Source organism: Stomoxys calcitrans, chromosome 4 (genome assembly GCF_963082655.1).
Source record: "Stomoxys calcitrans chromosome 4, idStoCalc2.1, whole genome shotgun sequence".
Taxonomy (NCBI): Eukaryota; Metazoa; Arthropoda; class Insecta; order Diptera; family Muscidae; genus Stomoxys; species Stomoxys calcitrans.
In genome coordinates, this window is record NC_081555.1 from 91,289,981 (window position 1) to 91,317,977 (window position 27,997).

Below are 27,997 nucleotides of genomic sequence, written 5' to 3' on the forward strand. Positions count from 1 at the left end.
GGAGGTGAAAAGTCTATATACTCGTACATATTGTACATATCTACATACATTCGTACAAGTACATTAGCCTAAACACACGCAGTAACGAACGGATGGTTAATACAGTCTACTGGAAAAACTTCTAGTGAAGCTGTGAAAATTTTTTGTGAAGAAAATTCGAGGTGCTGCGGCCGCCTGCCTCAATAGACGTCAAGTTAGTTGCTGGCGGAATATCGAACGGTTAAGATCGTATTTTGTAAAAATTTAAATTGTGCAAACGGGGTTCAATATGAATACATCCTCGCCGCGTTTACAAAATCGTGCTCGCATCGCTCCAGTACCGGAAACAATACGATATCCTTCAACCGATATACGCTCGCACACTGTTACCATTACCAATCCGGGAGAGCCCTCACGCACCTATCAAGGATTAAAGACGTGTAGGTTTTAACGAATATCCTTATCGCACAATGCTTTAACTAGTTCATACAAAGAAATTTAGTGAATAATGAAGTGCGTAGTTGCCGTATTATTACAAAAATCTTTAAACATCTATGTAATACAAAAGTGCAAACTATACCAGCGGTAAAATTCCGGAGTATAAAATTGATTCTAAAAGGCCTTATTATGGCGACACAATATATACCAAATATTCCTTGTAAATGAAAGTTCAAGGAATCGGGCCCGCTCCGCTGCACCTTCTTTAACTCTCTAATATCTTTTCAGGGTGCAGACTGAACGCGAATATTGAATTCGTGCCATTGTAGCCTATGACGCTGAACGCGTTCGAATCCTAGCGAGAACATCGGACAAAGCGGTGTTTATCCCCTTTTAATGTTGGCGACATTTGCGAGGTACAATGCCATGCATGGTCATTTAAAAAACTTTCCCCAAAGAGGTGTCGCATTGCGAGCCGCCGTTCGGACTCGTCTTGAGTTTAATCGGAAAGCACGCATTGATGTGTGAGAATTTGGCCCTTTTCGGTTCCTGGTGGTAATGTTAGGGGAGGGATGGCATCTCAGACAATTCGACTCAAATATGAATATCTAATTCGTGCTGCACTTCCAAATCCCTTTAATTTGAGCCCCATATTGCCACGGTCGGTAAATATGAACCGTTTGGAGGGTGTTTTTGGGCTGGGGCGGCCACCGGCATTTTGCACAAAAAAAAAAATCAAATTCGTTTTTTATTACCAACGGAAATGAAGTTCAGGGGGTGCTTTATTGGGTACCCCAAAACACTTGGCTCCAAAATTGGATACCATATTCATTTTCTACCCTCAAATACCTTTCATTTGAGTCCCTTATGGTCATAATGGGTAAAATAACCCATTTGAAATATCTTTAGGATCTGCTCCCAAATACCTCTCATTTGAGTCCCATATAGCCATGGTCGTCTAATGTACACATTTGGGGTATTTGCGGGTGGGCAACCTCCCCTTACTTGGACCTATTTTTATACCATATTTGTAATCTACTGTGTAATACTTTTCATTTGAGTCCCATATTTACATAAGCTTCATATATATCTCTTTAGAGGAGTTTTGGGGTTGGGGTGGGCTCGCTGGGTACTAAGACCCAAATAATAACATATTCATTTTCTGATATGGGTGGCGGACCACTTTCGGATATGGGTGGCGTTTTTGGGGTAAGGGGGAGGGTCCGCCTCCACCCGATATCTAAAAATTATATAGCCTATGTTTTCTTCCAAACAAACGTACACAACCAGCCAAGTATTATATAGTCACAATGGGTCTAATGGCGTTTATGAGGGGTGGCGTGACCACCTATACTTCGATCTCATTTGGGCCCCATATTGACATGAACGTCCAATATGTATGTTTGGGGGAGTTTTGTGGTTGGGGCCGCCCGATGGGTACTTAGACTCAAATTTTAATACCATATTTGTATTCTACTCTCCAATACCTTTCATTTGATACCTATATTGTTTCGATCGGTCCACTTTTGATTTTGATTTATGTTTTTGGCATAAGGGGCAGGGTCCGTCCCCCTTCCGATACCGACAAATTCCTATGTTTCCTTCCAGACCAACCTACACAATATGCGAAAATTTCGAGAAAATCGGTTCTGCTGTTTTTCAGTCTATACGGAACGAACAGAGTCCCATATATCCATGATTGGCTAATGTGCCCATTTTGGGCGTTTTTGTGGGGGTGGGGTGACCCCCTATACTTCGACATGAACTTGCATGCCAAATTCGTTATCAAATCCCGCATACTTTTCATTTGATACCCATATTGTCCTTATCGGTCCATTTTTGATTTTGGATGGTGATTTTGGGGTAACGGTGGAGGGTCCGCCCCCTTCCGTTATCTATAAATTATAAAGCCTATTCCTACTTCCCGATAATATTCGTAATCTTCTCCGAATACCTTTCATTTGACTCCCATATTGTCATGATCGGCAAATAAACCATTTTTAGAGGTTTTGGGGCTGGGGCAGCCTCCGAGGTACATGGATCCAACTTTTACTATGAAATTCGTACTCTACTCTTGAATACCTTTCATTTGAATCCTATATTGTCCCGATCGGTCCACTTTTATTTTTGGGTAGTACTTTTCGGATCAGGGGGAGAGCCCGCTCCCCTCCCGATATCTAAAAATTATATAGCCTATGTTTTATTCCAGACCAACCTACAAATTCTGTGAACATTTCAAAGTAATCGGTTCAGCCGTTTTTGAGTCTATACGGAATAAACAAGCACAAATTGAATTTTATATATAAGAAGACTTATGTTTGGATTTTACGGCCGGTCATGTGTTTTGAATAGCTAATGACCATAACACATTATTTCGGAAAGATAATTTTAATTTTAAAGCAAATTACCTGATCAACAAATCCTTGAACACATAGACATTGCGGCCATTGGTATACATTGGCTAAAACTCTCTCGTCAATTTTATTGCTCTGTCAATGCCCACACTGTCGTAGCTACTGGCTTTATTGCCCATTTCTATTTGTACCGATATTTTATGAAAAACCATATGGAATGCAAACATCTATTGAGACACATTTCTCAATTTGCCTACTAGACACTATCTCATTCAAGAAGTTGTGCCAACATTTTTTTTTGCCTACCTATGAGAGACTCAAATTTCCATTTGCCTACTGGCCATCGTAGCGCAGGGGCTAGCATGTCCGCCAGTGATGCTGAACGCCTGATCAGCGGTGTTTTTCCCCTCCTAATGCTGGCAACATTTGTGAGGTACTATGCCATGTAAAACTTCTCTCCAAAGAGGTGTCGCAGATTCAAGTCATTGCATTCATTGATATGTGAGAAGTTTGCCCCTGTTCCTTAGTGGAATGTTCATGGGCAAAATTTACATTTTACTGGTCTATATCTTATTTAAGAAACTTTCTTAAATTTGCATATGCCAACATATTAGGATCTACCTACATATTGTCCCTTTTTAATCTCCGTTTTTGTGAGGAAACCCCTTTTTTGTTTGGTATTTCTGATATTTTGCATTTTAATACAACAACAGCAATCCATCTGCCGTGTGCAGTAAATTAGAACAACAACTGTGCAAAAGTATTTTAAACAGGGAAATGTCGCATAACTGCTCCATACCTACTTGAAGCTTATGACGTAGGAGTGCTGAGTATATCTTATAATAACGATGGCTATTTTGACTATGTCATAGAACGATGCGCGACTGTGCGATTGTGCTCAAAAATCTTTTACAAACAACGTGTGCAATAAACAACAACAACAAAAGGATAACATCAGTGTGGGTGTGTGACCAAAACCATTTTTTCTCATTATCGTTCCAAAAAAATGTTCTTTCTTTTAACTAACCCATCATAAATGCAGCAGCAGTAACTTTCAGCATGGCCCGGCACCCAAACGATCCGGATTGTGCCATCCTCAGAGAAGGCGTTAATCTCCTTCTTACGAACAGTCTTACAGTATAAGAAGGAGATTAACGCCTTCTCCGAGGATGGCACAATCCGCATCGTTTGGGTGCCGGGCCATAATGGGGAATGAAAGGACAGACGATTTGGCGGTGAAGGCCAGAGAACTGCCGTCGATAAATTTTGTTAAGCCGAAGCCTCTCAGGTCGACGATTTAAGGGCGTGGGCGATTTTTATTGCCCGACATTCGCGGCTAACAGACCCCGGCACTAGGGTGGGGACACGATACCAGACATGAACCAACTTAGGGGAGTGGTATTGAAAACAATAAAGGATATTGTAAGTAGCACAAAATTCCTAACTTAAAATTTTCTTTTTCGAGGTTACTTTTTACAGCGCACAACAAGCCGATTACAGGCTTATGTGTATTTCTGGTATGGGGCAAATTAATATCTGCACCCTCTTTTCAACCTAACCTAACCTTATTTGCATCAAACAACAGACTTTTCAGCAGCAGGCCTGATGTTCTGAAATTGCAGAGCTACTGCTGTAATAGCAGCAAAAATAACTGCTTACAGTCAGCAGACAGTGTTTGCTGTTTCCAGCAGACTTTTTTCTATGTGTGTAGGTTAAAGTTTAGGGTATGAATAGTTAGCCCATTCCGAGAGGTGAGTTCACTCGGAGACCAGTTCGGCCCATTGGGATACCCTAGCAAGAAAAGGAAAAAGGAAGACCTTGTTGAAAAAAATCGTGCTGATTAAATACAATGCCCCCCGCTCCGTCCGAAGAGGAGAGAAGGAGATGAAACGATATGAAAAATTCTGGAAATATAGGAATAGAATAGAGAGCAAGTGCTTATTCATCACGCCTCCGCGTGAGTGTTTCACCTTAGTGTAAGCCCACACTCACTGAAGAATTCACTCGCCAAATGTCGAGCATTACAAACATAAGTGCTAATCCAATGAGCCCAACGTACTTTTTCGTATAAAAATATTGACCGCTTCGGGACTGGGAGGGAGCATTACGAAGAGCAGAATACGAAGAGGTTGCTGAAACAATGCTGTGGGCGATGTTACGAAGAGGTGCAAGATTATTAACTTCTACTTTTCAGGGTGTGAAGTCAAGAAAATATCAAGAGTATTATTTTGGTGCCCTTGGACACACGCGTTATGTGGCGGTTCGTTCACTCGTTGCATTCTGAGTTGGACTTCTTTCCGAATCCGAAGTGCAGTATATGTGTTCTAATCATGAATGTAACCCAAAGGGAGTTAAATTCAGGACCCTGTGTCTCCAGGTGTTGTCGTCTTTGAAACACTACATCATTACGTACATATACCACGAGGCCTCCGTGCGAAATAAAAAGAGAAAGTGTGTGGTATACAGGGATGTGCGAATCCTGTGGATCAGTCTCCTCACGCATCTGGGTCTCACAAAGAGTGCACCGCAAAGAAATTCGTCCTCAGCCCACGTATATTGGCCGAATGTATTTCAAAATCACACATCTTTTAGACAACCAGAAGAAAAAGAGAACAAAAGCAAACGCTTTGTGTAATAAAGAAAACAAACTCCTTCACTCCTCGCCGTTTAATACCCCACTGCTGAGTGTTATGGAAGCACAGCGACGAGAGAAGAGAGTTAGAGTTTAAACTTAACTTGAAAACTTGTACTCATAATTGTGTGGTTTTCAGGAATAAAAAGGTATTTCAGTAGTTCCCGTTGCTCTTTGAAGGACATCACATCGTGATCTCCTTCAGGAGATCAAGATGTGTAAACGGGACATAGATTTATATGGGACTTGTACCTCGACCTGGACTGGCTTGTTTTAATTGGTTGAAAGCTAGCGTGCTTTCGACAGACGGATAGATGGTCAGGGCTAGATCGACTATAAGTATTATGACGATTAAGAATATTTATACTAGACCATTATATTGAGTTATTATATGAAATGTCCAAGTTATTATATGGAATGTCCCTATCCTATAAAAATTTATTTTTAATGAAAATTCCGCCGAAAGCTTGCTCGGAATTCGATTTAATAGAAAATTTGGGAGAAATTTGATTTTTATGGAAAATATGTATCGTGTTGTTTCCCCCAAAAAGTTCATCATTTTCTCACGGTTCCACTGTGAACTATTTACATGTTTGCTAAAGGGCATTAACGCACAAATCCTCCGACGATTTTTAAATCAAAATATCCATTTAAGCATATACAATGTCCATGAAATATTCTTCATAGATTTTCAATTTATTTTTATCGTGATTTTTAATCGATGTAATGATTTCATTTTCAATGATTGTGAATTTGCTCAAGAAACGACCGCAAATGGTTTTTATTTTATTATTTTCATGTGCAATTAACTTCCGCTATAGTTGGTTGGATGGATTTCAACAAGTTGTTGAAAAATGTTCGTGCCAAATTTTACTGATGAAAATTGCTTTCAATAAGCGTGTGATGTGTTCCGATGTGAACATTGAAGTGTGCTCAATCATCAGGGTAACTTAATTGCGATTATTGAAAGTCTCCTGAGAAAACAAACTGGGCTATGCTTGAAGAAGGGTCACATTACGATTACATCATTTTGTCAAGAACTAAATATCAAAAATTTTGTACAAAAGTAAAATTTTAACGAAGGTTTTTTAAATAAAAAACAAAATAATGATGAAATTTTTTATTAAAAACTTTTTTATTTAAAAAAATTTGTTAACAAAAATTTAATTTTGAAAAGCTTTAATGAAAATCCAATTTCGATGAATTTTTTTTATGGTAATATAATTATGACCCACCATCGTAGGGTAGGGGGTATATTCATTTAGTCATTCCGTTTGCAACACATCGAAATATCAATTTCCGACCCTACAAGGAATATATATTTCGGAACGTCGTAAATTCAAAGACGATTTGACGATTTCCGTGTGTCTGTCCGTCCGTCTGTTGTAATCACTCTACAACCTTCAAACATTGAGATATTGGCCTGAAATTTGGCACAGATACGTTTTTTTGATGCACGCTGGTTAAGTTCTTGAACGGGCCAAATCGGACAAATTTCGATATAGTTGCTATATTGACCGATCTACCGATAATAAAGGGTCTAATGCCCATAAATGCTTTTTTTTATCCGATTTCACTGAAATTTGAAACTGTGAGTAGTTTAAGGCTTCCCAACATCTGACCCAAATATTGTTTAGATCGGACTACATTTAGATATAGCTGCTATATAGACCGATCTGCCGATAAAGGGTCTAAAACCCATAAAAGCTTTATTTTTTAACCGATTTCGCTGAAATTTCAAACAATGAGTAATTTTGGGCCTCCCAACATGGGACCCAAATATGGTGGGTTATTTTAAGCCTCCCGACATCCGACGTTAATATGGTTCAGATCGGTTTAAATTTGGATATAGCTGCCAAAAAGACCAATATTTTATTCTACAAAAATGAACAGTGCTTTATATTTACTAGACCACTCAATGTCCATGCCGAATTTGGGTGCTTAAGTTATCTAGTTTTCACCGGATTGTGACGAAAGGGGGTTTATATATATATACCAGAGGTGATGGGTATCCAAAGTTTAGCCCGGCCGAACTTTATACTTTTTTACTTGTTTTTTTTTTTTCAAGCTTTAATGCCTGTTAGGATGAAGATAATTTCAGTTTTGCAATTTTCGTTTGTTTCTCTTACGAGACAAGCTCAATGATCGGAGATTTTTTTGCAATGGAAAAGAAAAACCCGAGATCACCACAAACACCAAGCACTATGTGACGCGTTTCGTCATTGATTAGAATAACTCATCGGCCATATTACGAGTTGAGTTATTCTAACCAAATGATGAAACGTGTCCCATAGTGGTTAGTGTGTTTGGTGATCTCTGGCTATCATTTCCCATTGCAAAAAAGCTCAGATCATTAAGCTCGTCTCGAAAGAGAAACGAAAGAAGATGTTTTTTTTGGAAAAACTATTTTTTAACTAAAATACAATGAACAAAGATACGAAACTGATTAAATTTTCACATATTTCCGATTATTTACTACATGTAGTGAATGGAAAATTCCGAAATCCTTTATTGTTTTCCATGCCTCTAAATTGGTTCATGTCTCCAACGCCTCCTCATCTTCGCCACATGCTATCACTTGCTGCACCGATTTTGCATAACTGAGCTCGTAATCCTGTGTCCCGTTATGATACCAAGAGCTATACTGACCTCCTTCTTACTTCCTTTCAATAAAAGCCTCGTCCTCTCACGATCCGGATCACCCCATAGGAATGTTTCGCTGTTCCAAAGTGTTACATTCGCCCTTAACTCGTTCTGTGACGACCCGAAAGGTTTCGGGTTAACCAAGTTTATTTACGGCAGATCTCTGGCCTTCACAGCCAAAACGTCTGCTTTTTCATTCCCTCTTACTCCGTTGTGGCCTGGCATCCAAATGATGCGGATTGTGCCATCCTAATAAAAGGCGTTAATCTCCTTCTTAAATTGCAAGATTGTTCGTGATCTTACCGTCCTAGCTGTTATTACCCTTATGGCCTGTTAACTGTGCGTAAAGATGTTCACACTCGACGTCCTCGCGATAGCACCACACCACTTCACGCATACAGTGATCGCCCGGACCTCCGCCTGCAGGACCGTATTATGGTCAGGCAGTCTAAAACAGATCTCAATTCTTGGGTTCTCAATGTTGACCCCCAGGCCCACTCTTTGATCCATCCTTGTAACATGATCTTCCAGATAGCAATTCTAGAGTTCCGTCAATCCAAGACTGTGCCGATGGCATCAGTGCCTCGCATTCGACCTGAAGTGTGTTCTCAGGTATCCGATCGGAAACCTCTTCCCTTCCTTTCAGGTTTCCTATCGTTGCCTTCATTATACCGCGATGGTATGAGCTGCTCCCATCCTCAATCCATTCTCCCATCCCCTTAAGACTCATAGCCGCGGCTGCCTCACACTTAATCTGCATGTCAATAGGTCGGATATCTAGAATAGTCTTCAGTGGCCTAGTGGGCGTGGGCGTGGGCCAAGACAACATGTTCTCTGAACCTGTGGTATGGTCCTTATGTTGCACTTTTTCTCCATAGCAGTCCACCAAACTACTGAAGCGTAAGTAAGTATTGGTTAATCACGCTCCTGTAAAGCCAGTGGATTATTATCGGATTCAGACCCCATTTCGAGCCTTCGGCCCGTCTACATAGTGCCCAACATCTGTGAGCCTTTCAGTACGCTTCTGAATATGACACTTCCAATTCAGTTTCCTATCCAAGATCAGATATTGAATCGTTTTGTTGAGGAAACTTGGTTCGTCGAATTGGCCCACCTTCGTCTTCCTCGTAAACAGGCATATTTCAGTCTTCTCTGGTTTAACATTGAGACCCCAGGGTCTAACCTAGTCATGTGTTATATACAAGACCTTTTTGGCCCTGCATAGCTGGTTCGGATCCTAACCCCTAGAAAGTATAATAAAATCGTCTGCATAGCAGATGAGTTAAAATCCCTCCTTAGTCAGCATCCATCCAGCATCCAAATCCCTCCTCAGTCACTATATATGGTGGTCACCCAATGGAGTGGCGATCAAATACCCCCCTGTGGCGTGCCTTGTGCCACTTTCTCCCTTATATTTATGTCATGGGACAATTAATTTATCCACCTGTTCCTTAGCATATGTTTTATCCAGTTTCTAAGGACCCGGTCCATCCGTTACTGGTCTAAGGATTGGATCAATATGTCGGTCCGCAGATTGTTAAAAGCCCCCTCTATGTCAATGCTGGGTGTACATTTTGGCATCGAATGATTCTTCTATTCTATGCACAACCTTGTGCAGGGACGCGCTGTTTGTATTTGAGCAGTTCGCTGGATGTCTTACTCTTTATCGTGGTATCCACAATACGTTTCATGGTTTTGAGTAGAAAGGATGTAAGGCTTATAGGTCTGTAGGCCTTTGGTGTCGCATAAATTGCCTTGCCGGGCATGGGTATAAAAACCATCCTTACCTCCTTCCAGCCTTTCGGAGCATATGCAAGTTTATGGCACGCTATGAAAGCACAGGCCAGATAGTCCGCCTTCTTCTGTAGTTATGCCGGAAATATTCTATCAGGTCCGGGTAACTTTAATGGTTTGAAGCTCCTCAAGGCTTCCTTGACCAAAATTCCGTTATCGTATATATTCTATCAACCTCATTATACCAAGATTGCGGTGCCCCAACATTTCCTTGGATGTCTCTGATCTCACTCCCATGTCGTCTACAAACGTTTCATTTAAGACATGGGTTTTTGAGAGAAACTTTTTCATCTTGGCGGCGACATGTTCGCATGAAAGCTTGCAGGAGACACGTTTTGCCGCTCTGGTAATTTTATTTTATTCCTTGAGCCGTGTGTAGTACACATTCCAGTAAACTTCAATTTTTTTACGACGAGCTGTGTGTATAACGTCTGCGGACCTCTTTCCCAATGTTGCGAATCTCCCCGGTCATCCAGGGTTTTTCTTGGACTGATTTCCTTTCTCGAAGAGGACAACTATCTTCGAAAGACTCCACTAATGCAGGCGTAACCCTGTTGACATTTTCGTCAATGTCTTCTATGCTTGGACAATCTAAATTATCTTGGCTAAGTCTTCTCCAGAGTAGTCTTCCGAATTTTGTCCATTTTGTTTTCAACTTATTCCGGAAGCTTATCGGATTCGGCGATGGCCATTCTAAACCTAATGTAGCGATGGTCAGAGAAAGAGTGTTCCATGGAGACCCTCCAATCCTGAACCTCATCGTTTAGATTTTCCCAACATATCGTCACATCTAAAAACAAAGGTAGCGTAGTTTCCAACATTATTTGTTATAAGGTCGTTAGTATTCAAGAATTCTGCTAGGGCCTGGCTCTGATTATTAGTGTTGGTACTACCTCACGAAATGTGGTGAGAGTTCGGATCGTACCCTATTAGTACCTCGCTTCCTGTCTGTTTTGCTTTCCTCGCCAGTCGTGGAAGCTCCGACGTGGGTGGCGCTGGAGTCGGTCGGAGAGTCGAAAGGCAGATAAAGTGATGCCAGGTATGCTCCACCCTCTCCCTGTCTCACCACTGTTGCATCCGACGTTGACAACTCTGGGGAAAATATATATTTCAGATGAACCGGACCCGTTCCGCTGCGCCTTCTTGTTTTCCTTATATGGAACAAAATTATCCTTTGAATATTTATTTTCGACAATTAAAGAACTTTTAATGAAATATCATGTTACGAAAATAGTACATGCATATCGCTTGACTAGCAGTATAACCATATAAGTGCCTTTATCTGAATCCCATTTGGTCTTTATTGGATTATGAATTTTACTCGGATGAATTGGATTGTTAAAAGACTTTATTTCAGCCCAATATTCTCGTGATGTCCGATTTAGGGGTGTTTTCGGGGGTGAGGTGGTGCCCCAGACACTTGGCCCTGAAAATAAATCAGCATCATGCTCTTCTCTCAAATACCATTTATATAAACCCCAAATTGCCATTGGTTTAAGGAGAGTTTATAGGGTGAGGCGTCCCCCAAACACTTGACCCCAAAATTGGTTATAAAATTTGTTTTCTAATCTGAAATATCTTTCATTTAAACCACATATTGGTATGGTCGGTAAATTTTTACCCTTTGGGGGGTGTTTTGGGGAAGGGGCGGTGCCCCAAAATCATGGTCCCACATTGTGCCAAATACCATTATTTGAGCCCCATATTGCGATGGTCAGTAAATAATCGTTTTTTGTGGGGTATTTTGGGAAAGGGGAAGACCCTCAGAAAATTGTGGATATCAACTCCCCAATACCTTTCATTTGAGCCCCACATCGATTTAGGGGTGTTTTGGGGTGTGGTGTTGTCCCCCAAACATTTAGCCCCGAAAATATATCAGCATCTCTATTCTTATATATCGATACATCATTTATTTGAAGCTCATATTGTCATTGGCCTCGAAATTGGATTCAAATTCGTTTTCTCATCTCAAATACCTTTCATTTAAACCCCTTATTGCAAATGTCAGCAAATATGTCCGGTTTGGGGTATGGACCCTAAAAGCTATCAGTATCGAGCTCTACTGTCTTGAAGACCCAAATGGTCTTGGCGAGCTAATACGTCCTACTTGGGGGATTTTTATGGTGTTGGGACGTCTCCTAGACAGTTGGTCCCAAATATTGTTATCAGATTCGTGGTCTACTCCCAAATACCTTTCATTTGAGACCCATGTTTCCATAGACATGACCAGTTTGAGGGATGGGGCGGCAACTCAGTGGCTCGTCCTTGAAAATATATATCAGATTCGTGTCCCACTCTAAAAAAATTTTTATTTGAGCCCCATATTGCAATGGTCATCAAATACTTCTTATTAGGGTGATGTTATGGGGGTGGGGTGGCCCCATAGAAACTTTTTCTCGAATATTGATATGAGATTCAAGCCTAACTCCCAAAGACCTTTCATTTGAGCCCCATATGTATATGGTCGTAAATTTGTCCTCTTTGGGCCATGTTTTTGAGGAGGGTCGGTCCCCCAAACACTTGTTCCCACATCTGGATATCAGATTCGTATTCTACACTCAAATAGCTTTTATTTAAGCCACATATTCCCATGGTTAGTAAATAAGTCCTGTTTGGGGGGTGTTTTGGGGAAGGGGTGGACCACCAGAAACTTGGTCTCACATTTGGATATCAGATTCGCATTCTACTCGCAAATACTTTTCATATGAGTCCCATATTGCCATGGTCGGTAAATATATCCGGTTTAGGGATGTTTTGGGGATTGGGGTGGTCCCCCAAACACTTGGTCTGACAGTTGGATATCAGATCATTTTTTAATCTTAAACACCTTTCGTTTGAGTACCATATTGTCGTGATTGGTCTATGTATATATTTGGTAGGTTTTGGGGGTGGGGCGGTCCTCTTAGGTACCCTATCCAAAATTTTGACACCAAATTTTTGTTTTTACGTTACTATAAAAGAGAACACAAAATTTCGCTTATATCGCACCACCCATCTCTGAAATCTGGCGTTTCTGAAAATTATGGTAAGGGGGAGGGTCCGTCCCCCCTTCAGATATAAAAAATGCAGTACCCTATTTTCACCACGGGATCATTATACACCATCTGTGAAAATTCCAAGAAAATAACGCAGGCCTTGGCCGAGTACCAGTGTTAGCATAAAATAATTGGTAGTTAATTTGATCCAGTCCAGAAGCTTTGTTTCGGATCGCCCATGTCTCCTGATTTTAGGCAATATGAATTTTGCCCGTGCTGATTTTCTCGTCTCGCTCCGGTGGAGGTTTATCTGGATAACCTCAATCATTGCTCTTCCAGTAAATGGGCTTCTTGGAAGTGGGTAATGGTCTCATCGTCTGCTCCCTGTTCTTTAGACTGCATTGACTTTCCTGTCACTGCACTGCCTGATGTCATCGTATTATGTTCTTTGCCTACTTTAGTCTTCCGAATCTTTATAAATTAATTTTAACTCACTGTGTAGCTTCTCAATGATTCTTTTACAATTTTATATGAGTTATTGGGATCCTTGAAAGTATTGATTTTCATTCTTTTCTTTTAATTTATATTTTATTTTTAAATTAAAAAACAAGTAAGAGCGTGCTAAATTCGGCCGGGACGAATCTTATATACCCTCCACCATGGTCGCATCTGTCGAGTTCTTTGCGCAGTATCTGTTTTTAGGCAAACAAAGTATAATGAATAAGGACGGAGGAGCAGCTATATCAAGTTATAGTCCGATTCGGGGCTCAAGAAGCGAAATCGGGAGATCGGTTTATATGGGAGCTGTATCAAGCTATAGATCGATTCTGACCATATTGCACACGTGTGTTGAAGGCCATGGGAGGAGCCGTTGTACACAAATTGTGCCAAATCGGATGAGAATTGCGCTCTCTAGAGGCTCAAGTAGTTAAGACCCAAGATCGGTTTATATGACAGTTATATCAGGTTATGGACCGATTAGGACCATACTTCGCACAGATGTTGGAAGTGATATCAAAACACTATGTGCAAAATTACAATCAAATCGGACGAGAATTGCGTCCTCTAGAGGCTCAAGAAATCAAGACCCAAGATCGGTTTATATGGCAGCTATATCAGGTTATGAACCGATTAGGACCATCCTTCGCACAGATGTTGCAAGTGATATCAAAACACTATGTGCAAAATTTCAGTAAAATCGGACGAGAATTGCGCCCTCTAGAGGTTCAAGAAGTCAAAACCCAAGATCGGTTTATATGGCAGCTATATCAAGTTATAGACGGATTTGAAGAATTATAGAGCACAGTTGTTGGAAGTGATATCAAAACACTATGTGCAAAATTTCAGTCAAATCGGACCAGAATTGCGCCCTCTAGAGGCTGAAGAAGTCAAGACCCACGATCGGTTTGTATGGCAGCTATATCAAAACATGGACGGATTTGGCCTATTTACAATCACAACCGACCTACACTAATAAGAAGTATTTGTGGAAAATTTCGAGCGGCTAGCTCTACTCCTTTAAAAGTTAGCGTACTTTCAACAGACAGACGGACGGACATGACTAGTTCGACTTAAAATGTCACGACGATCAAGAATATATATACCTTATGGGGTCTTAGACGCATATTTCGAGGTGTTACAAACACATTGACAAAATTAGTATACCCCCATCCTATGGTGGAGGGTATAAAAAACCTAACAACTCAAACTCAAACATGAGAGTAGTTCAATGTAATTTGTTCAAATCGGCGCCATGTGGCTGCGAATTATATAATGCAAATAAATAAATTTTTTTATGGACCTCAAATTTCTTCAAATTGTGTATGAGATGGATAATTCCAGCTCTTTTATCCATACTCACAAATTTTAAATATCTTTAAAAAAAAAATTGGGCTTCCTAGGTTCACTTCTATAAAAATTCACATTTGTTATATGAAATACAAAGTTCATCAATCACACCTACTTGTAGATGGATGAACATGTAGATAGCATACCAGCAAATTGAAATGCCTTAAAAAAGTTATTTATGTTTCTTCTCAATTTCTAAACAAAAACATCACTTGCATCTTGAAGAAATAAACATATTGCAAAGATAATATACATACACACAAAATATTCTAACAGATTTTCAATTTGGAAATATGCAAAAAAAAAACATTCTAAGCGCCCGCACTGGTGGTTGCTCCCCTCTTTCAAAATCATCACTTGCATATTTATGTAGTTATAATAAAATGAAGAGATTTTCAAAATAAGTAATAAATTAAAAATCAGATAAACAATTTCATTGAATTTATTATTACTTAAGAGTCAATACATATGTCAATTATCGGCTCATGGGTGGCAAAGCACACAGCATTCGCATATGAAAATATTCAAATCCGAATTTTGTGGCATTTGAATTCTAAACCAATTGGAATAAATAAAATATTGCGCTAGAACTTAGAAAATAGAAATAATCTATAAATACTGAAAAGTTGGGAAGTTTATCTGGAAATATAAGTTTCATACTCTGCTCTCACGTGCCTTCGTTTAAATTCCATATTGTCCCGCCGACCAACATGTCCGTTTAGATTTGATTTACGGGGTGTGGCGACTTGACCCCAATTTTTATACAAGTTTCGTATTCTGCTTCCAATTATGTTTCATTTGATACCCATATTGCCCTAATCGATAAGACTTTTCATATTTGGGTGGTTTTTGGGGTTAAGTTCGCACTCTAAGGGCCATTAACTTCCCCCGCGTGGTATCGAAGCAAGAGCCTGTCACCCGGCTCTTGCTTCGATACCGCTGACGTTCTCACTGTCTGATGTCCCACTATCCGCATCCTGGGCCCTGTCGTATTACCACTGCGCCCAAATGCCCTATGTTTTATTTATATCAAAATTTTACAATATACAAATTTCGGTAAAAATCTTCAAATGAAAGAAATTCGGGAGTAAAATACGAATTTGATATTAACCAGTAAGGAAAGGCAAAAATCGGGCGGTGCCGACTATATAATACCCTACACCAACTAGTGCGTGTAGTACTTTTTATATGTAGAACTTATCTCGAAATCTAGTCAGACTTTTATTTGGATACCAATTGAAATAGCAATTTAGAACCTTGTAAGATTTTCCTACCATACGACAAAAGATTTGGTTTTCCACATTGTTAAAAGGCCATATCGGATAAAATATTATATGGGAGTTATATCGAAACCTGTGCCAATTTTAATGACACATACTGGGGCTTCAAATAGACATTGACGTCCCAGTATGTGTCATTAGGATGTGACCAAAATTGTGGTTTTTACTGCCATAAAAGTCCATATCGGATGAAATATACACATTGGAGCTATATCTCAATTAGAACTGATTTTAATGAAATTTTGCGCACGTATTGGAACTTCAACTTAAACGTCTCATGTAAAATCGGGCGAAAATTGTGGATTCTACAGCCTTAAAAGGCCATATCGGATGAACGATATATATGGTAGCTATATCTAAATCTTAACCGATTTTTATGAAATTTTGCATACATATGAAGACGTCAAATAAAGCACCTCATGCTAAATTTAGTAAAGATTTGACCAAAATTGTGGCTTCTACAGCCTTAAAAAGCCAAATCGGATGAAAAATATATATGGGAGCTATATCGAAATCTGAACCGATTTTTATGAAATTGCACTTCACAAAAACGACTCCACACCAAATTTGGTAAAGATCGGACCAAAATTGTGGCTTTGTCCTTGGGCCGAAAAAGTGTCATGTGCAAAATTTCGTGACAATCGGACAACAAATACGACCTGCACTTTGATTACAAAAATACATGGACTCACAGACAGACACGGCTAAATCAAATCAGAAAGTGATTCTGAGTCGATCGGTATACTTATCAATGGGTCTAGCTCTTCTCCTTCTTAGCGTTGCAAACGCCTCAAAAGCACCGCCCAAAATCAAAAGTGGACCGATCGGGACAAAGTGTAACTCAAATGAAAGGTATTTGGAAGTAGGTTACGAATATGGTCTGAAAAAAACAATAGGCTATATAACTTTTTAATATCTAAAAGGGGCGGACCCGATCGGAACAATATGGATACCAAATGAAAGGTATTGAAGACTAGGATACGAATATGGTATTAAAAAGTGGGTCCAAGTACCCATGGGGCTGCCCAAACCTCCGCGACTCTGATAGTAAATTTTGAGTTCAAATATCTGTGGGGCCGCCAAAATCTCGAAACCCCTGATAACAGACATATTGACCGATCATAACAGTTTAATATTTGATAAATAACAAGTAAGAGGGTGCTGAGTTCGGCCGCGCCGAATCTTATATACCCTCCACCGTGGATAGGATTTGTCGAGTTATTTGCGCAGTATCTTTTTTAGGAAAACAAAGTTCATTATTCTTTGAACTGTTATGCTATTGTTAACAAGTTATAGTCCGATTCGGACCATAAATAAATTGAATGCTGAACATTGCAGAAGTCATTGTGAAATATTTCAGTCCATTCGTATAAGAATTGAGCCTTGTAGAGGCTCAAAAGCAAAATCGGGAGATCGGTTTATATGGGAGCTGAATCAAGCTCTAGATCGATTCTGACCATATTAGACATGTATGTTGAAGGTCATGGAAGAAACCGTTGTACAAAATTTCTGCCAAATCGGATGAGAATTGCGCCCTCTAGAGGCTCAAGAAGTCAAGATCCCAGATCGGTTTATATGGCAGCTATATCAGGTTATAGACCGATTTGCGCCATACTAAGCCGGTTGTTGGAAGTCATAACAAAACACCTCACGCAAAATTTCAGCCAAATCGGATGAGAATTGCGCCATCTAGCGGCTGAAGAAGTCAAGATCCAAGAGCGGTTTATATGGCAGCTATACCAGGATATGAACGGATTACAACCATACTTAGGACAGTAGTTGGAAGTGACAGCAAAACATCACATGCAAAACAACAGCCAAATCGGATAAAAATTACGCCCTCTAGTGGCTCAAGAAGTCAAGATCCAAGAGCAGTTTATATGGCAGATATACCAGGTTATGAACCTATTTCAACCATACTTAGCACAGTTGTTAGAAGTGATACCAAAACACCACGGGCAAAATTTCAGTCAAATCGGACGAGAATTGCGCCCTCTAGAGGCTCGAGATATCAAGACCCATGATCGGTTTATATGGCAGCTATATCAAAAAATGGACCTATTTGGCCCATTTACAGTCCCAACTGACCTACACTAAGTATTTGTGCAAAATTTCAAGCGCCTAGCTTTACTCCTTCGAAAGTTAGCGTGCTTTCGACAGACAGACGGGGTGATGGACAGACGAATGGACAGGCGGACGGACATGGCTAGATCGACTTAAAATGTCATGACGATCAGTAGAGTTTGATTAGTAGAGTACGACAATCCAAGTTTGTGCTTAACAGTTAGAAGGCAAGGCCCAAAAATGTAAATGACATTTTTACCACGTTTTGAAAGCGAAAGCGTAGTGGAAAGGGTTTGATTGAAATTTTAACTTAACGATAAGGAGTCTTCTTTTTATAGTTGAGTCCAAGTGGCGTGCCGATAAGCACTAAGTTTTTGTACTGGCTTAATTATTCACAATTGTCGCAACTATTTTTTCTGATATTTATGTCAAAATTCGAGACCATTTCTTCAGTGTCATTCTACTGTGGCAATAGTTACCAAACAAAATACAAATATTGCCCATAAACATTCCACTAAGGAACAGTGGCAAAATTCAATCAATCAATGAGTGCAGTCTGGTTCATGGAGCTTACATGATAAGGGGCCTCCTTTTCATAGCCGAGTCCATAGCCAGCAGTGCGAAATCTCTTTGGAGAGAGGTTTTCAAATGGCATAATACCTCACAAATGTTGCCAGCATTAGGAGGGGAAAATCACCGCTGAAATTTTTTCTGATGTTCCCGTCAGGATTCGAACCCATGCGTTCAGCGTCATAGGCGGACATGCTAATATCTGCGCTACGGTGGCACTAGATAGACCGACAAAAATGTGAATTAGAAAATAGACTAAATGATAGGGGAATCAACAGCGAGCATCACTAACAAGAAATTCAGCGCCATCTATTGTGGGATATTAATCATAATGGCAAAGCCAACCCAAAAAGCAACGCCAACCAGAACAAAGAAGTTGAGAGAAAGAGAGAGCGTTAGAGCAGAGAGTGCTCATAGTTGATCATACGCTTATCACCACTGTTTTCGTCCATCGAATAAATAAAAAGTTAGAACTTAACTTTACTGTTTCCGGTTTTTTTAAACCTCCTACGCTGGGACAAGCTTCCACAATATGCTGTCTGAGAAAAAGTTTGTTTATAAACTGAAGAATTTTGAAAAAAAAAATCTATAAAGAACAGGAAATGGGGGAATAGATTATGGCAGATGGCCGAAAAATAAAAAGGTAACTAAGTGAATGCCATCATACGGAAGGCCACCGTAGCGCAGAGGTCCGCCTATTATGCTGAACGCCTGGGTTTGAATCCTATCGAATACATCAAAAAAATTTTCACCGGTGGTTATCCCGTTCTAATGCTGGCTACATATGTGAGGTACTGTACCATTTGGTATGGCAGTCATATAAAAACTTCTCCACAAAGTGATGTCGCCCTGCGGCACGCTGTTCGCAGCGGAGGGTGCCGTGTTCAGCTAGTATTATATAAATTGAAAGTGTTGAATTTTGTTTGTTCCGAGTAGACTCGAAAACGCCAGAATAGATTTTCATGAAATTTGCACAGATTGTAGTTTGGCCCACCGGTGAAAATAGGGTATTTAATTTTGTCATATCCGCCAAGGGGACCCTCCCCCTAATCCCAATTTTCAAATACACCAGATTTAGTAGATGGGTGCATCGATTTAAGCGAAATTTTGTATGTCCCCTTATAGTTACCCAAAAAAGTAAAATTTTTACAAAACTTTGGGTTACAAAAACCGTGGAGGACGCCATACTCCAAAAACCATCCAAACGGACGTGTTTACCGATTGGGACAATATAGGTATCAAATGAAAAGTATTTAAGAGTATAGTACGAACTTATTATATCAAGGTTGACCCCAAAGTCGGCGGCCGACCCACCCCGACAGCCGGTTGTACGTACCGGATTGACCCGATGAAGTCCTTCATCGGCAAGGGCTGCCTCCTCAGTGTACAACACATTACTACAACAACAACAACGGGTATTGGCCGATCTGTGGTAAGATATGCAGAGCCAGTATGTTCTCGTCAACTATATGACACACACTGGTATAATATTAGGGTCGAACTGTGACTGGCTGTCTCCTCAGTTCTCATATGGACCAGCTTCATCAGGAGACAAAGATCCGACACGTGCGAAGACATAACTACATGCTATCCAAGAAATATCTTCTGGGCTGTTATCGCAGGGACCATCCGAATCATCATCTTGTGGATAGGTATCCACCGCCCAGAACCCTTTAGGTGGATCTACATGATCTAGAGCGAGAGTTTCAACTACAAGAGTGAACCTCTAGAAGCGGCATATCAAGCGGGTCTAGACAACATTCATGCAGACGCGGTAGCAGATGCGGTGAAAAACTACTGTGTGAATGTGGTCCTTGGAGATCGACCGGCTTTCGTTTAGCACTTTAGTTTGCTTAACCCTTTAGCTTGCGCTGTATATATACAATTTATTATTATTTATTGACGTTTGAAACGAAACCCCACTATTCTATGAAGGTGGTTATAAAAGTGTTCTATATTCCTTGTACGATGTGTTGTCTGTTTTATAATCACAAAAAATTAAAAACAAAATAATTAAATCTCCGCTCTTTTATTTTCAGCCGAAAATGATGACATGAACTGTGTGGAAATATTGGCCACAACCGTCTCAATTATTATAATGGTTCTAACATTTCCAATATCAGTATTTATATGTTTTAAAGTTGTCGCTGAATATGAACGAGCAGTAATATTTCGCATGGGCCGTTTACGCAGTGGAGGAGCTAGAGGTTACATACAGATAACACTACACTACATATGATACAGTTGAGTAATTTTTTACCTACTTTTAGGTCCTGGCGTATTTTTTGTTTTACCCTGTGTGGATGACTACTGCAAAGTTGACTTGAGAACTGTGTCATTTGATGTGCCACCACAAGAAGTTCTTTCAAAGGATTCGGTGACGGTAACAGTTGATGCTGTAGTCTATTATCGCATCAGCGATCCACTTAAATCGGTTATACAAGTTTCAAACTATAGCCATTCCACACGTTTGTTAGCAGCCACTACTTTGAGAAATGTCTTGGGTACAAGAAATCTATCTGAATTACTAACCGAACGGGAGACCATCTCACATACTATGCAAATGTCATTGGATGAGGCTACGGACCCTTGGGGTGTCAAAGTGGAACGGGTTGAAATGTAAGCAGGCGAAAATGTCAACTGTGTGGCATATCGCTAAAATCAAGTTTTGTTAAATATTAACTTTATAATACGCATAAGAAGACCGTTAAAACTAACCAATGTTGATAAGATACGGACTAAGTATGGTATGGTATCCAAAGAAAATTTAAGGTATAAAACAAAGGCTATGTTAGGTTGGAGGGCACGCAACTACGAACCTCAGTTAATAGACACTTCAAAAGGAGACCCTTTAGGTCTAAGCGCGTTGAGGATCGTCGCGTTGAAAAATGCAACTTAATGCAAAAGCTAAACAATTTCTAACTTTGACAACCAAAACACCTCTTTCAAGTGTGGTAACACCAAATGACGCTCGGTTTCAAGCGTCAAAGTTGAAAATTTTTTAACTTTTCCTCTTTTTTTAGAAAATAGAGCACACAAAAAGCCGATTACTGGCTTACGTGTATGTCCATAGTGGCATGGGGCGGATTAACATCCGTACCCTCTTTTCAACCTAACCTATCCTAACTTTTCCTCGTTGCTTTTGTGAAATTTGTGTGCAGAGTTGAATTTTTGCGAGTTGAAACGCGGCGCTCAACGCCCTTAGTCTGTTTGGCCTTTTATCCATTGTGGATGATAAAAGGGAAAAGAAGATGGAGAAACGCAGAGACACGCACCCAAAAGGACAGACAGAAGAAACAACGGAAACTGGGATACCCAACGCAAAAGAGATGAAGTAGCGAACAAGGCCGACAGGGGAAGAACTATCACCGTTCTACTGTCACCCCCGACAAACCAGGCCTCTGGTGAATTCCAAAATGGCAAAAGGATTGAGTGCCTGGAGGAAATCCAGGTAGTATGAGAGAATATTCCGCCAACAAACCAGGCCTCTGGTGAATTCTAGAATGGCAAAAGGACTGAGTGCCTGGAGAAAATCCAGGTAAGGAAGAGGTTGCTCACCCATTATTCTGTCCCTTCCCTAGGCAATGACGGGGCAGTGACGTAAAAGTTGTGCGACCTTCCCAAATATTCCTCGCCATCGCACACCCTACAAGAGTCTACATTTCCCTGTTCTTATCGCAAGGACCTAAAGTTGTAATGACCTTTCAGGACTCCTGTCAGCAGACCGAAGTCATGCTTCCTCAGCCCCAGGACAAGCGATGTACTGTTTCTCGAAATACTAGACCACAGGGCCTTTGCCACCCCGAAACCCTCAACACTTGCCCACTACTAATTTGCGCGGTTACCGTATGAGATGTCAGCGATGGCTAGTAATTTCATAGCACGATCTGTGTCAATCAGCGATCCATGCTTGGCCAGCCCTTCGGCCGTTGCGAAGAAACTTCTTGCTTGTTTTTACCAGTCTCGACATCACCTGACTCGATGCCTGAGCCTTCGGCGCCACCTGACTTTTCATTTATAAAGCTACAGTCCAATCGGGCAGCCGCTCAGGCATCGACATTGTTTCCAGTGCCTCCAGGAACGCGAAGACGGAAACACGATATTTAAAGACTCCTGTCCCAATGCCCCATCGAATTTAGACACATCCATGTACACAGAAGTTTGTGTATGGGCGGAGTACTCCCAGGCAGGACGCCACCATAGCGCAGAGGTTAGCTTGTCCGCCTATGACGTTGAATGCCTGAGTTCGAATCCTGGCGAGAACATCATAAAAATTTTCAGCGGTGGTTTTCCCCTCCTAATGCTGGCGACATTTGTGAGGTACTGTACCATTTGGTATGACAGCCATGTAAAAACTTCTCCACAAAGGGGTGTCGCACTTCGACACGCCGTTCGAACTCGGTTATAAAAAGGAGGCCCCTTGTCATTGAGCTTAAATTTGAATTGGACAGCTCTCATTGATATGTAAGCAGTTTGCCAATGTTCTTTAATGGAATTTTCATGGGCAAATTTGCATTTACACCCAGCCAGAGAATGTTGTCCTAGGAAAACGACCGCCACCCATCGTACCAGAGGAAATTGACCTCCCCCGACAAACCAGATTAGTTCTAGCTCAATTACGATCCCACAGATGCAGCTGCCTCAATTCCTACAGAGCAAGAATTGATCTGAACATGCAGGAGGTCTATCTCGATTGTGGCCAGGGACCACACGACTCACGTCACCTGTTTAACGGCCCAGCCAGATCCATTGGACTCAGATCCGCAGATCGCTTTAGACGCGACCCACACTAGTCGCAGAGTTTCCGGATTTGCATATTTAACAGAACCAAAAAGACGAATGACCACAAAACCCTGCTACAACAACAACAGATGCAATGGCCAAAGATTGAGTAAGGCATGCATTTCTCGGGCCACTTCTTCTTGCCCCTGAAATCAGGGATCTAGGTATACAAAAAATACGTTAACGCAAGCTGGGTCGAATCTTATGAACTCAATCCCATGGCAGCCGGTTATCGGCAAAGCTGACGCCTCAGTGAACAACACACTGCTACAACAATAACAACCCGTCACCTTGAGGTCCGATCTGTGAGGGAAGCTTAGCTGCGAGCTACCGGGCGCGTCCACAGGAATGCTCAATACGGAGTAGCTGCAACGGCAGTCGCGAACAATAAGCGTTATCTAGCGGAGAGTCTCAATGAGAGGCCGGGCGGCTTCGGTCTTTCATGCATACTGAGCGCCTATGATGCTCGAAATGACAAGGCCTCAATATTAGAGCCTTTTAAAACCCAATGGCCACTATGTTCCCGCAGCGGAACGAACTTGCTCACCTATAGGAGCTAAGGATCGCCATTTCTAAATGAAATTATGGCTACAATTACTTGTACTACTTTAACAATAACAACAATCTTATGAACTCTCCACCATAGATTGCCAAGTTTTTTGAAGGATTTCTATCTATAAGCAGGAACTAAAACCCCTGACCAAATTGAAGTAAAATTAGACCCTCCATGAGCGCATGTTGTCAAATAGGGAGTTCCGTTGATATAGCAGTTATCTCAAGTTAAAACCAAGTTGTACCTTATTTACCAATTTGGACCTTACATAAAGTGTAACAGAAGATTTCCATATTTTAGCCAAAACGAACATGCAGATACGCAGGAAGTTAAACGGTTTATATTGAAGTCAATTTAAGTCATGGAACGATATGTCGAGACGAAACGATATAGAAAGCAATTGTTGTTGTTGTAGCAGTATGTTGTATTCTGAGACCGCAGCCCTTATTCATGAAGGACTCCATCGGGTAAATCCAATACGTATAACCGGCTGCCGTGGCATAGAAAACAGCATGGTGTATGCGTTCCCCATGCACACGAAGATAGGTCTGCAGATCGCTTTATAGGGAGCGGCACGGAATAAATTTGACCTGCACAGGGGTTCAAATTCTGAGGTCCGATTTGTGTGGTGTTCATCTTCATCACGAATAGTGGAATGGAGGCGGAGCAGCTGCATAGACAGTAGCGGACAATCAGCGGTATCGAATGACTCAATGAGAGTCCTTGCAGCATCGGACTTTTAGGGCCCGGCACGGAATAGCTGTGAGCACCACACAGGCTGGAACATTGAGGTACGATCTGTGTGGTGTTCATTGTTGTCACGAGAAGCTTAGCTGCTACCGGGCGCGTCCACAGGTTGCGGATAGTGGAATGCTCCATACGAAGTTGGTGCAACGGCAGTCGCGGACAATCAGCGGTATCGAGCGGAGTGTCTCAGTGAGAGGCCGGGCGGCACCGGCTCTTGAACAAATACTGAGTTCCTATGATGCTTGATATGACAAGGCGGATTATTGGCGTTTATAAATAACCAATGGCCACCCTGTTCCCGCGGCGAACGGTCCTTTGGATCGGAACCAGATTGCTCAGGAGCTTGATCGCCAACTCCTCATGAAAATGTGGCTCCAACAACAACAGGATATCAAGAAGTCAAATCTTTAGATTAATCCATATGGGAGCAATACTAAACATGGACCCTGCAAGGGAAAACTATGAGTATTATACAGGCTGGAACTGTGAGCTCCTATCTGTGTGGTGTTCTTCGTTATTACGAGAAGCTGGGAACTACCGGGAGCGTCAACATCTTGCGTATTGTGGAAAGCTCCATACGTAGTAGTTGCAAATGCAGTCCCGGACAATTAACGGAATCGAAAGAAGAGTCTCAGTGAGAGGCCGGGTGACACCAACTCTTGCTTAAATACTGAGTTGCTATGATGCTCGATACGACAAGTTTAAATAACCAATCATGTTCCCGCGGCGATCGTTTGTATAGCTTGCAACGAGCTTGCTCGCCTATAAGAGCGACCTACACATGCAAATACAATCCCGACCGACTTGTATCATTTCGAAATTTACGCTAGGATTGGCCATCTTTACTCCTTCGCAAGTTGGAGTGCTTTCAAAAGACGAACTAACTAATTCTTAGACAACGGAATGACAAAGATAGTGTTCTTTCTCTTCTATAGCGGAGGGTATAAAGAGCGTCTCCCAAATTAAACGTAAAATTTTTAAGACGCCTATATACCGACTGGGTCTACTTTTTGAATTTTTGCCACATCCGTCGCCTACGCCAAATGTACGCATGTTTGCCTATGACGCTGAACACCTGGGTTCGAATCCTGGCGAGATCATAGAAAAAAATGTCTGTGGTGGTTTTCCTCTTCTAATGCTGGCTGCATTTGTGAGGTACTATGCCATGTAAAACAACTCTCCAAAGAGGTGTCGCACTGCGGCACGCAGTTCGGACTCGGCTCTAAAAAGGAGGCCCCTTATCATTGAGCTTAAACTTGATTCGGACTGCACTCATTGATATGTGAGAAGTTTGCCCCTGTTCCTTAGTGGAATGCTCATAGCCAAAATTTGCATTTGCAATTTTGGATCATCATCATATCATTTTTTAAAGTCTCATTCTTTTGGCTAACTCCAAACTGAGTCCCAAAACGAATTTCAAAGTCAAGTTTCTGAAAAAAATTTCATATCGCCAATAACTTGAGTTTTTCCTAACTTTTACCACACAATCTCTCTTCCTTATTTACTAAATTCTTAATTACAGCAAGGACGTTTCCTTGCCCACAGCCCTTCAAAGGGCTATGGCAGCCGAAGCTGAGGCTGCTCGTGAGGCTAGAGCTAAGGTCATAGCCGCCGAGGGTGAAATGAAGTCATCAAGAGCATTAAAAGAGGCTTCCGAAATAATTTCGTCCAGTCCTTCAGCTCTGCAGGTAGCAAAACAATATATAGATTATTTTTTTCTTTTTAATGCTTTTCACTTTTCTCTTTGTCCATTTACAGCTGCGTTACTTGCAAACCCTAGTCAACATATCAGCCGAGAAAAATTCAACCATCATCTTTCCTTTACCGATGGAGCTATTGTCACCATTTTTATCGGCTAGCCATGGTCATTGTAGTCATAAGCACCAGTGACATTCAGTGACACCATTAAAAGTGTTTCTGGATCAGCTGCGTTTATGCGAGTTGAAGAGGGTGACAAGAACATCAGGAACAAATCAAGCCACTTGTTAATTTAATATGCAACAATTTTCTTAATATTTTTATATTATTTATAACAAATGTACATTTCTATCATTTAAACCACAATGTTCACTAGTCAATAAATCCTTAAAGGTATTTTGAAATTTTCCTGTACCGGCTATAACAACACTAACATGTTCTATGGTGTCTTCACCTAACAAATTAAATTTGGCTTCTAATTCCTTTGTGGTTAAGCGAAATGGGTGAACGGATTCCTTGTACTTTAATTTTTCTATGAATTTTGTACAGGTTTCCATACACCCAGCATTTTCAATGCATTCCTTTCTATCACACAACTCATGAGCTAAATATATATCACATTTGTAATTCCAAAATTTTTTGAAATCATACAATTCTTTTCTAAAGTAGATGTGTTGTATGTCCTCATAACAGGCCAAGTGTACAATACGTGTCAAATCTTCTTCACTATCGAGAATATTTTCTATTATGGGTCTTACAGGTGCTACAGCCACACCTTGAGTTATGATAAATAAAATTTGATTACCTTTTGCATCAGCTCTGTATTCAAATTGGCCTATGGGACCACGGAATTCAGCTTCATCTCCAACTTGAATATGCCTTAAGAAATTTGTCATAGGTCCATTGAATTTGAAATTGACTAGGATTTTAAATTCCAGTTGCTGCATATCCCACCAATAGGGTGAATAGGGGCGTAATAAATACTTCCGTTTGTTTTCAATACCAACTTCATTTTGCACGTTGGGCATATGGCGACGAAGCATTAAATGATAACCAGGTTCAATATCCAGTATAAAATTTTCTGCTGTTGTAGTTTTATGGCCGCCACATAGTATCGATGACTTGAAATGCAGCTCCCACGCGTTTATTTCAGCATTTGAATGGCGAACTTTGTCCAACAAGCAAAAATTGGTGTATTCTGTTAAAATGTTAACTTTTCCCGCCTTAATGGCCTGCTTCGATTTCTTTGGTTGTATGTTAAGAACACAGTTTGCACAGCCATTTCCACAACATTCTTCATTGTCATTCGTGTATTCACTATTGTTCATTTATAAAAGTTTACTTAGTTTTTACGAATTTACACTTTATTGCACTTATTTACTTATTTAATGGGCGAAACATTTAGTTCTTCGCAGAAGCTCCCCTTTAATCATTTTTTTTTTTTTTTTTTTTTTGGGTTCTTAAAGAAACGATGGCGGTGCACCTGTGCACCAAAAGCCAGGTTATTACTGCAACCTTTAATCATTTGTTGCACCCATTTGATTGGAGGGACAGCTGACTTTTGTTTATCACCAGGTTAGTCAAACGTATGAATAGCTGAAAGTAACGCAGAGATGGGATTTGTTTATTAAATACGAGAT

General features: G+C 40.8%; 2 protein-coding genes across 2 annotated transcripts; one reads left to right on the forward strand and one right to left on the reverse strand.

Annotated features, from left to right (window-relative positions):
* The first annotated feature begins 128 nt into the window (after positions 1-128).
* On the forward strand, positions 129-26,753 carry LOC106082871 (band 7 protein AGAP004871). The gene is made up of 5 exons (XM_013245609.2): positions 129-419; positions 20,617-20,784; positions 20,848-21,196; positions 26,182-26,347; positions 26,418-26,753. The coding sequence occupies exons 1-5, from the start codon at positions 269-271 to the stop codon at positions 26,547-26,549; spliced, it is 966 nt and encodes a 321-aa protein (XP_013101063.1). The 5' UTR covers positions 129-268; the 3' UTR covers positions 26,550-26,753.
* On the reverse strand, positions 26,664-27,996 carry LOC106082870 (NADH-cytochrome b5 reductase-like). Its single transcript, XM_059368162.1, has 2 exons — positions 27,873-27,996; positions 26,664-27,780 (listed from the first exon to the last, which is right to left on the reverse strand). Exon 2 carries the CDS (start codon positions 27,683-27,685, stop codon positions 26,687-26,689), a length of 999 nt encoding a protein of 332 aa, XP_059224145.1. The 5' UTR covers positions 27,686-27,780; positions 27,873-27,996; the 3' UTR covers positions 26,664-26,686.
* Between the last annotated feature and the right edge of the window lies 1 nt (position 27,997).